Source organism: Accipiter gentilis, chromosome Z (assembly GCF_929443795.1).
Source record: "Accipiter gentilis chromosome Z, bAccGen1.1, whole genome shotgun sequence".
Taxonomy (NCBI): domain Eukaryota; kingdom Metazoa; phylum Chordata; class Aves; order Accipitriformes; family Accipitridae; genus Astur; species Astur gentilis.
Window position 1 is genome coordinate 38,192,235 of NC_064919.1, and position 12,320 is coordinate 38,204,554.

At 35.9% G+C, this 12,320-nt stretch overlaps 1 protein-coding gene across 2 annotated transcripts in view; it reads left to right on the forward strand.

The window, feature by feature from the left end:
• Positions 1–12,320, forward strand: part of ADAMTS19 (ADAM metallopeptidase with thrombospondin type 1 motif 19) — a 149,100-nt gene that overhangs the window by 71,687 nt on the left and 65,093 nt on the right. For both annotated transcript variants that reach the window (XM_049796456.1, XM_049796455.1), the window contains exon 8: positions 6,011–6,116. In XM_049796456.1, coding sequence (XP_049652413.1) covers positions 6,011–6,116 — 106 coding nt within the window. The remainder of the gene's footprint in view (positions 1–6,010; positions 6,117–12,320) is intronic.

Here is a 12,320-nt window from a genome sequence, read left to right on the forward strand (position 1 = left end):
AAGTACTATAATTTATGCTCACAGGCCCATTGATTTGCTGGTTCAAATATAAAATACTTATGTTTGAATCAAAAGCCAGATGTACATGGGCATTAAGTTATGTTTCTATTGCAATGGCTTGCTAGGTTTGTGCATCATCAATAATTCAAACAAAGGTCATGCTATCAGGAGTGTATCACTGCATGGCACCTTCTGAAGGCTAAAGTTTTTTTTCCCGAAAGTTCACGATTCAAATTGTCATAAGTTTTTCTGCATGTTTTCTATCCATTTCAGGCTTACCTGTATTTCATCAGTGTTTTATATTGTTGTTTATAAAGCTTGGTGTAGAAACTTTAGGAGAAAATTCCAATCATAAATATTAGTTTTATTCATAGTACATGCTTTAACAATATCCATTGTATATATACTAATTAAATAAAAATAGATCCATCATTCATTATGTTCACGAATGGTTTCAATATTGTTGAAATTATATCTAATATGCATTCAACAGTAATAGTGTGCTTCATTATTTTACCTATATGACAGGGAATGCAGTAGGCACGGTGAATGTGTTCTATTTTACTGTTTTTCATCATGGTCAAATGTGGCAATTTTTACTGATGGATAGATAGTACAAGTTGCATAGTATCCCTAGATTCCTGAGAATATAATATCCTCCCTCAAAATGCTTTAAAATGGAAATGCTTTTTTTTTTTTTTTTGAACTGTGCTATACAAACATATGCTCTTTTCAGTTCTTTCAGCTTGTGTTTCCAAGTGTTGGAAATGGAACATATGTATTTAGTTTTTATGGAACATTGATTTCATATGGACTGGAAATTCAGGTAGACTCTGCTCTTGATCAGTAGTAGAAAGAATATCTGGGTGATGCTCTATCCCTTTTCATCAAAGAATACATTATGGGAACTTTTTTTCTGTATTTATGATGGTCATTGCCTTATAATCTAGGAAAAAAAATCTGTTGGGCAGAACATTACCGTTCCCAAAGCAGAAGAGCTGTGAAATAGCTCAGGAATGTGTAGAGGTGATATCCAGGTGATATCAATGTATTAAACTGGTGGTATGCAGAAGGGTCTCTTTCTCTTCTAACAGCATTGAAAATTAGCAAGTAGATTTTGGAGCAAATAGGAGGGAAGGGATTCAGAATAAGCACATAGCTAATGGCTTGACAAACTAGGTTTGAATGTGTTGTGAAACTGAGGAAGTTTAGAGGAAAAGAAATTCAGATGTCCTAAGTCAGTAATCTGTGTGATTAAGACTTTCAGAATATTAACTCTGTTTTGTTGGATCACTGTAAAGGGAAAAAATAATAACCATTCTCTAGCCTTTTAGAATGCAATATTACAAATGCAGACATATTCAACCCATACTTGCATGGTGTATGGTCACTGTAAGAAAGAGCAATGTTTGTATGTTTGCATATTTCTTAATCTGATTTTGGTTTTGTTATGTGGAGTTTTTGTTCCTGTGGGCAATGCTGACAGCCTTTTAATATAGGTAGTGGATTTATGGCACGGGCAGCAAGCCATGAATAAGTAGATAAAGCTGACAAATTTGTTTGGATACTTTAGCTGTGTTGTGGTTTAACACCAGCCAGCAACTAAGCACCATGCAGCCTCTTGCTCACTCCTCCCCTCTCCCAGTGGGATAGGGAGGAGAATTGGGAAAAAAGTAAAACTCAAAGGTTGAGATAAGAACAGTTTAATAACTAAAATCAAATATAATATAATAATAATAGCAATAATAATAATTTAAATATAGCAACAGTAGTAACAATTGTAATGAAAAGGAATATAACAAACCCAGAGGAATTAGACCCAAAAAAAGACAAGTGATGCACAATGCAGTTGCTCACCACCCACTGACCGATGCCTGAGCAGCAATCCCACCCTTCTGGCCAACTCCCCCAGTTTATATACTGAGCATGATGCCCTATGGTATGTAATATCCCTTTGGCTAGTTTGGGTCAGCTGTCCTGGCCATGCTCCCTCCCAGCTTCTTGTGCCCCTGCTCTCTGGCAGAGCATGGCAAACTAAAAAATCTTTAACTTCTCCTAAGTGCCACTTAGCAACAACTAAAATAGGAGTGTGTTATCAACATTATTCTCACACTAAATCCAAAACACTGTACCAGCTATTAAGAAGAACTGTATCCCAGCCGAAACCAGCACAAGTTGGTAATGTGTTTTGTGTAACATCCTTGTGAGCTGAACCACAGCTTTTCAACAGAGAAGCTGTAAATGTCTGCCTACTTTGAAAGAATAAATAGTTTGATGATTTGATGAGGATGTTCATTAAGAAACCAGAAAATTTTAAAGAAAATTTATCATATTGTGTAGAATGAAATACCCATCTCTATAGGTAGCAGTAATGGTAGTAGTAATAAACCACTGCTATGACTTTGGCAAAAGTTCTACTTTTCTGAAGCAGCATGTATTTCATTTGGGTATTTACCTGTTTGATAAGAAAATGTAGTCCTTTATGTGGTTCTTGTAGGGCACAATGGTAAAGCTTTACTCTCTTAATTGATATCGCATGTATTTTCTTCTGAATTAACTTAAGAAATACTTATCTACATAGTGAAGTAATTTGAATAATTTACGTTTGACATGTATTCATTCAGTGGTTTTTTGTTTTAAAACAGAGCTTTCTTTATAGATGAATAACAGGATCTTAAATTGTCAGTGAGAGGATATTACTCCTTTCTAGCCAACACTTTTCAGATACTAAGTGTTTTAATTTGAAGCTGTGTGTTGAGACTGTGGAGTTCACTAGGAATACCTTAATCATAACAAGGGAGCAATTGTTCATTGGTTTTTTTTCTTGTGGATTTAACCTTGGAGCAGTTCCAGCTGTGTTAATAAGCCACAGGAAGCTGCGGTGAACATACATGTATTTAAAGAAGAAATTCCTTCTCTTACCTAATGCAGAGACGACTAAGCAAGAGCAGCTGCTTACTGAAGTCAGTTTCTTTTTCTCTACATGTGAAATTAATAACCAAGGACAAGACATGAAACTAGTTCACGGCTAGTAGTTGGCTGATTTATATCCAGTAGCTGCTGTTGGATGTGGCTTTCACATACGAGGTTGACTTTGTTTAATAGGGGAAAAGTCATAAAGCATTAATTGCATTTGATGCACTTGGACATTTCTGGAATCAGAAATCTAATTTAATCTAAATGAAATGCAGGTATTATGTTTTGTATGTTACACTTAAAAAGGTCAAACATAATCAATTCCTGTCACGGAATGCCAAGTATAAAAACATTATTGGTGAGATATATATATATAGAGAGAGAGATTATCGTTGAAAATGCCTACTATTGCTGACTGCTTCTTCTGCAGAATAGGTATGAAACTTGCAATGTGCATAGTTCTTTGGGAATAAACTGGGGGGCAAGAAGGATAGTAGACAGCAGCTGATAGTACTCATGTTGTTGTATGGAACGATACTGCTAATGTAGCTGAACCTGCCATTTTAGAGGCCAAAAGAAGGTTAGGGGGCTTCTTTTCCCTGCAGAAAACTAGAGACCATCAGACAGTTTTCAGTTTAGTACTCAACATCAACAGGCAGAGGGAGGTTTGGTAATTCTCTTTCTGTAGATCCCAGCAAGTAAGTTTTATCCAACTGAAGATAGCCCTTATCAGTAAGTGTCATGGTTTAACCCCAGCCAGCAACTAAGCAGCACACAGCCGCTCATTCCCTCCCCTCCCAGTGGAATGGGGGGAAAGAATAAGGAGGGTAAAAGTGAGAAAACTTGTGGGTTGAGATAAAAACAGTTTACTAATTGATGATGATGATGATGATGATGATGATTAGTAGTAGTAGTAGTAGTAGGTGTAGTAGTAGTAATAAAAAAGAAAATAACAAAGAGAAAGAATTAAACCCCAAGAAAAGACAAGTGATACAAATGACAACAATTGCTCACCACCAACTGACTGATGCCCAGCCAGTCCCCAAGCAGAGGCCTCCCTGCCAACCTCCCCCCCTCTAGTTTTATTGCTGAGCATGGCATCATATGGTCTGGAATATCCCTGTGGTCAGTTGGGGTCAGCAGTCCCAGCTGTGTCCCCTCCCAACTTCTTGTGCACCCCCAGCCTACTCGCTGGTGGCATGGGGTGAGAGGCAGAACGGTCCTGGACTGTGTGTAAGCGCTGCTCAGCAGTAACATAAAACATCCCTGTGTTATCAATACTGTTTTCAGCACAAACCCAAAGCATAGCCCCATACTAGCTACTGTGAAGAAAATTAACTCTACCCCAGCCAAAACCAGCAGAATAAGGAAGGTATTTCTGAACATTTTGCATTTTAGTAATAGGAATGCCCACAATACTTTAAAATGCAGTACTGGATTTTGTCCATGGCAAAAGTAATTTTTCTATTTTGTTTTAGCACTTTGTAAATTCATTGGTATTGGCCGAAGTCAGGGCCCTGATGTCTGCTTCTTCTGGTACTGTTACTAGCTCTATAACTTAGTGCCTACAGTATTAAAAGCAGCTCTGTCTTTTTCAGTTCAGTCATCAAAACTTGAAAGTGCATGTAATTGTGGAACTACAAGGCATAAAATGGTTTTAGAAATATTTTTCATTTTATTTCAGCCACTGGAGCATAACATTCAAAATAAAACATTACATTTCAGAGTGTTTCTTACTTCTTTTATTTTCATTAGAGTTAATATAAATGATACCTACATTTAACCTGAGGTGTCGTTTGAAGGACTTCAGGTTTTTTTGCTTTGAACATGTTTTGCCTTTTTTGTATCCCAAATTACTTTTACCTCTGCTCCATTTTTTCTCCCTTCTTTGGAAAGAAATAGTAAAAGTTGAAATACTCTGTGTTATTCAAATCTAATTTGTGATTTTTTTGTTCAGTCCTGAACAACATTTTTTGTCATGAGATCTGTGTCCAAAAACTTTCAGCCAGCTCTGTTGAAAGCAACACAGCCAGACTAGTGATGGGGTTACTACTTGAATTTCATGTTTTGGATGAGGCATTGTGCTCACAGACTGACAAATACTTGGATTGTAAGAAGAATGACTTTTATCTTGTTAACTCAGAATGATAATTATGACTAAATTTCAAACACTGTCAAACATTTCAAACTTGACCTTTAGATGCAAACATCCAGCAAACATGTTGATCCAGAGGGCACCATTCCATTGAAAGGATGTTCCTGGGAAGAAGGCCAAACACTTGAAACAGTGCTTAGATTGCTTACTCTGAAATTTCAAATGAGTGACGACAATAGGTTCCCACTAAATGTATTTGTGGTCTGAAAAAAATCGCCGTTACCCAAATTAAGCTGTATGTTCCTCAAGCTTTTATAATTACAGACATTCTATTTTTTAGAAGCTGAATTTGAACTCAAAAGCCTACCATTCAGGCTTCTATTGTTTGAAAACTTAGGTATTGTGTAGTAGAGGCATCATAGCCTCTACAATTAATGTATTCATAAGGCTGCAGTCTCCTACGAATTATTCTAGTTCTATGACACCTGACTCTTTTACACATTTTTAAAATCATTAACATGCTGAACACTGTATCAGTACTTAACAGTGACAATGTAGGGACACGGCTCTGTGCTTTGCGTTCTGTTCTTCTGAGGCTGTCAGAGGAAATACCTGTTTGGATTTGTGCCCTATTGCTGTAGACATCTATTTTCATTTACAGTAGTATTGATATTCATATGTGTTCTATCACATCTCATTAAGATACCTAGCAACGCTTTTAAAGAATACATTTTCTGCACATTCCAGTCTACGTAATCAAGTAGTATTACTATCAGGTCCTACTACCAGTGGTTGCCATTTCTTTGCTACCTTTTATCCAGTATTGTGCTAAAACCAGTCTTTCTGGCTTATGAGTAAATAAACCTTTGTCAGCTATCCGTTTATATATTTGGATAGCTCTGACCACAATAAGGTTTCAAATCTGTTTGGTGTCAATAATGCCATAGTACATACAGTTAGTAATAACAAAAAATAATTGAATGTGCTTGTGTTTCCTAGGTATAGCATATCTAAGTGGAATGTGCAGTGAAAAACGCAAATGTATCATTGCAGAGGACAATGGTCTGAATCTCGCTTTTACCATTGCCCATGAAATGGGTCACAAGTAAGTATGTGAATAACAAACCCTTGTATTTGTTTGCATCTAATGTTACTATGATTTGATTAATTTGATTGTGTACTTCAGTTTTTCCTCTTTCATTTTAGGAAGGCTTTTAAATTTGATGAAAAATTTGGAAAACAATGGTTTTGTTATTAATAATAGTAGTGGCATGTATTGATGGTATGTAAATTAAGAAAATGTTTACAACTTGGAATAATACAGAAGTCTTTATAGCTACACGATAACTATGTTAGCTGGAAGGGCTGACATTGTCTAGAGGAAAAGCAGGTGCCCCAAGATGTCTTTTTATTTTGGGACTGTGGTATTGTGTATCAGATCCAGCTCTGACTATTTTTGCCAATAAGCATTTTAATGAGATCATGAGTTGGAAAAGCCCTTATTTAATTTGGCCTTCTCAGGTTAGATCCCATTAAAGTGTATAATGGTCATCGGTCATCGCAACATTAATACTGTTTTTTCCTCCCCTTAGCAGAAAAGGGTGACAAAGTGAAGGTGAAGGTAACTATCCTTCACAATTGGATTGGACGTTTTTACTTATTCCATGAGGAATACTTAGAAGCAAAAGTGAAAAAATCTCATGTTGCAATAATCAAATTTGTTAGTGGAAATTGTATTTGATTCTTGGCCTCAGTACTTGTTAAAGAAAAATAAATAGGAGAGTTCTTATTTTTAAATAAAATGAAATAAAAGGGAGGTGTGTATTAATCTGTTATTTTTACCTGCAGTGTCTGCTCCAGCTATCTGTGTATACATTTTTAGAATAGTAGCTTCAGAGTGACAACAGAGAGGGATGTTTTGTTAAATCCTTTTGATCTCTGAATATTGAGTTAGGTGTCTTAGGACAAACACTTTGCATTAAAAGTGATTTGGTTTGAATTTGGTCAAAACTGTCTGAGAATGGAGGTTGTAGCATCTGATGTTGAAACATGCAGTTGGTTACAAGAAAGAATTGGAACTTAAAATATTTCTGTTTAAAATTTGTCCTGGATGCAAAATAAACAAATTCAGAGCAATTATATAACTTGGAGGAAAAGGGTGATATAAGTATTAGATGCTACATGAAATTGATATTTTCTGGCTTTTATTTTTTTGAGTTTTCATAACTGCAGAAAGCAACTCCAGGTTAATATAAGCCAGACTGTTTGAGTGAGTTATGATAAAGGAAAGACTTCAAAAGAAAAATTTGTGTTTTGTAGCCACATACTGTCCTTTTTCTTTTTTTCACTGTAGTGTTTGCTAATATTGGAAGGGGGGATGGGTAGAGGAAAACTCATTTTCTGTACGCCTGTTCTTATGACAGTAAACCAAGGTAAGGGGAAAGAAATTACTGAGTATGATCTGCTGATAAATTCACTGATGGAGTAAATTAGAAAATTTTTTGAGGCAGGTATGATAATACCAGATAATTCAGAGAAATATAAGTACTGCTTTATGCCCTGCACAATAAAAATATGTTTAGAGAATAAAAAGCTTGGCAGTGGAATTACTGGATTTGAAAAAAGAGGCATCTTGATCAAAAAGAAATGTAACACCTTATGCTTCCTGAGAAATGTTGATATAGAAACTCCTAAATGTGGAAAACATGAAGTGGGTATAAAATTATTGCAGAGGTATGGGTGATGTGTTGTTTCTGCACTAGCAAATTTGAGAATGTGGGATACTGATCTTGCAAAGATGTTTTTGTCTTGCAGCAGCCAAGGCAGACCTATCTTTGACATTCTAAGGGGTGCTGGATGCCAAACAGTATCCAGAACAAGTTACACAGGGAAGCTCACTGTTGCTGCTTAGCAGTTCATCCCAGACTGCTGCACAGGCCAGGCTCTATAACCCTTGTCGCATTTGGTGGTCAACTTGAAATATTTTCATGGGTTTGCATTTCTGTGGGGCTGAGGAAGAGAAAGGATTTAGCATGATCTTCCTACAGGGACATAAAAACTAAATTGCTGATACATGAATCCTGGGAAAAAATATTAAAGGCTACACTATGAAATTTCAGAACTTTCAAATCTCTCCATATTAATTCAAATAAATTTGGAAAAGCAAATCACAATGATATCCCAGCCATCATATTCTCACAGAAATAATGGCATTTGGCTGTCCTTAGAGACAGTACCTCTGCAGGTACTGTAATAGACAATTAAAAACAATCGAAATAAAGAATAAATCAAATCTGGTTTCATAGGAAAGGATGGGATGTTGTTTGAAGGACACATTTCTTCACAAAATTCAACCTCATGAAGGCTAGTAGCAAGCCGCACAGAAATCAGGAAGACTACCACAAAAGTGAAAGAATAGATAGCCAAGGGATATATGAATAGCTGCTGCCAAGAAGAAAAAAAAAAGGGAGCGGCCTCCACTGCAAAACATGCAGAGGCATTCAGCTTGATGCCTGCTTCATTATGGAACAAGAGACCTTAACAGTTGCAATCTGAAATAGAGTGGTCTTCCACAAAAGCGAGTAAGGTGATATTTCAGAGACATTTGTCTTCTCTGCATAACTGTCTCTATCTGCCAGCCTAGCCCTGGCAATTGCAAAGAAGCACACTAGAAGTAGTTGACCCTTTGCGGAGAGACAAGATAAAAATATTTGAAGACAAACATTTGAATGAAGGTCCTATTGAAAAAGACCTCAAGACATTCAAATGTAACTAGAGTATTTATCACAGAGATTTGTCTTGCTCATTCTTAACTATCTCATAAATGGAGATTAAATGATCAGCATCTAGACCAGTCATAAATATTTTCCTCTTTCTACAAATCATGTATTCTAGAAATTTTTCACTAACTTTCTGAATCTTGAAGTCACTTAACTATTATGTTCTTTTTTTCTCTAATATCTTTAACCATTCTAGTTGTGCTTGTTGTTGTCCTATTCAGCAGCATAGGAGAAACAAAAACTTTCTCAAAGATTTCACCTCTTAAAGTGCAAAGAAAAAAAAACCCTTACTTTTTTGTCTTCTGTACAGCAAATAATATACTTGTCCAAAAATTATCATTCAAATAGACTCCAAATGTATGCAATATAGACTCTTGATTTATGTTGATTGACCTGAGAACATAAACAAATACATTCACAATTGCTGTTGTTTTGATGAGTGTAAAAGTACCTTTGATAAAGGTAACTGTTTGCTTTTGGAGGGCTTGTTTTTGTACACCAAACTCCATGCTGTTATCTATATATTTGAAATTAATTTGTCTCTGGTAAAATCATGATCATTTGCAAACTCAGAACAATTTTGCAGACCTCTAATGTCACTGACATAATTTGCATAATTACAGGTTTAGGGGACTTTGGAGGGTATGGGGTATACCATCTGCACTGAAATCTATGTTTGCTTGTACAGGAACACAGTTGAAGAATTACAGTCAATTGTACTGAATACTTCTAATAACATGGAAGTTTATTAAGTGTTGTGTTGTCATTCTATTAGTTTTTCCAATTAAAACAGAAATATTCTTAATGAAATACAATAGCAAACTAAACCTTACTTTGCAAAATGAAGTGTCTTTGTTCTAGCCATGTATACCTGAAAGCAAATGATCTTTTAATGACATTGAGAATTAATGTTGTAAGTCAACAACTGATTTTTGAGCTCCATCTTGAAATATTAGGAGGCAGTCTGTGTAATCAGAGATTAAAAACTGCAACACATTAATGGATTTGGTTTTAATAATCAAATCTTATTTATTAAAGTAAATTTAATGAGCAATTAGGTAATTATATAATGAAGTCACATTACAGAATAAAAGCTAACAACAATGAATTAAAAGACATTGTCTCCATGTGGAGAACAGAGGGAAGAAGAGAAAGAATGCCATTGTTTTGCTTATCAAGTAACACTTATATCATCATTTTACTTAAATGATTGCTGTCTGTGGGATATGATTCCTTAAGTATGCAGAAATAAAGGATATATGTAAACTGCAGTATTTCAAAATTAACAACTACTGTGTGCTCTAAGTGTAATTTAAAAGTTGTTTTAAGTAGTTGAAAGAGATACTGGTGGAATTTCTCAGAATCAATTTTATGCACATCTGCATTCTTTTTCTGGTAAGCATTTTGTGAAATATGAAATATACCTATTTTTAAAATTTAGGGTATTCTACCCAGTATTTTGTAGTTCCAAACAGGAAGTCTGTGGAATTTTTCAAGCACCTACTTAATAACTCAAAAGCAAACAACATATATTTTTTGTGACAATATTAAGCAATTGTATGAAATCCAGTGGAACTTGAAGAGAGTTTTAAATGGGAGAGTAGGAAATGCTAATGGAGTGTGAGCTATTCCATGCATTTTTTTTACCACAGTCCAAAATATGATTAACAGAACACAATAAAATCAACAGGATTCATAAAAGCAACTGTCAACCAATCTTTGTGAATGAGTTACTAATGTGGAATGGGGAATCTTATTAAAGTAGCTGAAAAAAAAAAGCTGTCTTGGTATTTATAAGGTTTAAGTAGGATTTTACAATTTAATTTGTGTTTAACAAGGAACAAGATTAGCACATGGAAAGCAAAGGTATTAATTAAGTTTGACAGAAGACCTCCTTACATCTCAAATATCATCTAATCACAAGTGTAGTGAGAAACTTCAGGAGCAGTAGTGGTCACTTCCACTGATGAAACTGTGCACAGTAGGATTCATATTAGTAAGGATTACTAAATTAAGGCATTTGACACATGGCCTTTTGACTCAAATGCTAAATCAAAGTATTCATTTTAACATTTATTTTGATCCCTTATCATTCAGCTGTGAGAGAAAGAATGGAACCTTACTTGATACCTGGGTGGATATGCATACAGATCACCCACTGTTTACATTTTAATGACTTTTCTATCTTGAGAAAGAAGCGTGGAGAGGTTTTACGGGATAGTAGTACTGGTTTTGTCTTTCCGAAATACCTATCTGTGGTGTATACCAAGAATTTTGATTCTCCTACCTGTTAGTCCAGCAACTTCCTCAAAGTTTAGCTTCACCATGACAGGGTTGTGGGGATTCATTTGGAAAAAAAAATAGAAGAAAACTCTCTGTCTACTTAGTCAGTGACAGCTACATTTCTTATGAAAGATGAAAGAGTCCCTCCCCTTCCATGTGCCTTCGCCTTTTCTGGGACAGACTACAAAGGTAGAGTTTGTAATTCCTACTAACTCATGATAAGCATAGCTTTCTTTTGTTTCTCCAAACAAGGAAACATATCTATATTAGGACTGTCAGTGTCAGTATCTCTATTAACAGAATACACTTCATTCCTGAAAACAGAATTTAGATGAACAATCCATGATTTGAATCACACTGATGAAACTACCTGAATTACCTGAAACTGTTCCTCTGTTTCTGTCTGTAATTCCTATACAGAAAGACATATGCCTTCTAATTCAAATACATCCTCCTAAAATTTCGGATGTTTTTTGTCATTGTTTGTATAATTTGTGTACTGGCATGAAGCAGACAGGGCAGCAAAATTTTGGAGCCCTGTCATTCCAAGCACTGGAATTTTCAAATGTGAGAAAATCCCTTCATAGCTGTAAGCATAAACAGTAAGTGAATGAATTTCTAGGAAGTATAGACGAATCTCAAAATACACCTGTCTTTTATATGCTGTGCATAGCATTTCTCTTAAACTAGATGTGTATAAGAGAGATACCATGATGTCATATATTTAGCCAACTCCTGATTTGTTGATAAATTACTGACTTAAAAGTTGCTTGAGAACTGTAGGTTATTTAACCAGGGGTATATTTAGCTGACGTGTTTGGATAGTTTCTCCATTTACTGATAATTAAACTAAGCCTTTATTCAGTAATGGCCATAATATCACTCTGGGGTCCCTTTCTCTCAGGGCTCTTGCTTCCCAGCGTCCTGGTTCAGGGTTTCCTGTGGTCTTACGATGTCGGGTGTCCCCATGGCAGTGACTGCTGAGCAACAAAGAAGCTGCTGCAGAACTGTTGTGTCACTGGCTACCGTGCTGGTAGCCTGTCCCCAAATATTCTACTTGCTTCCTTCTCTCTCCCATAAATCCCCGATCCCATGGGCTACAGGGGCAGTGGATTGAAGGTGCAGGGGAAGTGCCTGCCATTTTGTCCGTCTCCCAGCTACGCAGACTCTGCCATTTCCCCCCCAGTGCTTCTTCTTTAATTTTTCTGTCCTTTTGGCCAAAGGTCCAAAGCTGGGTTTCTCAGTCT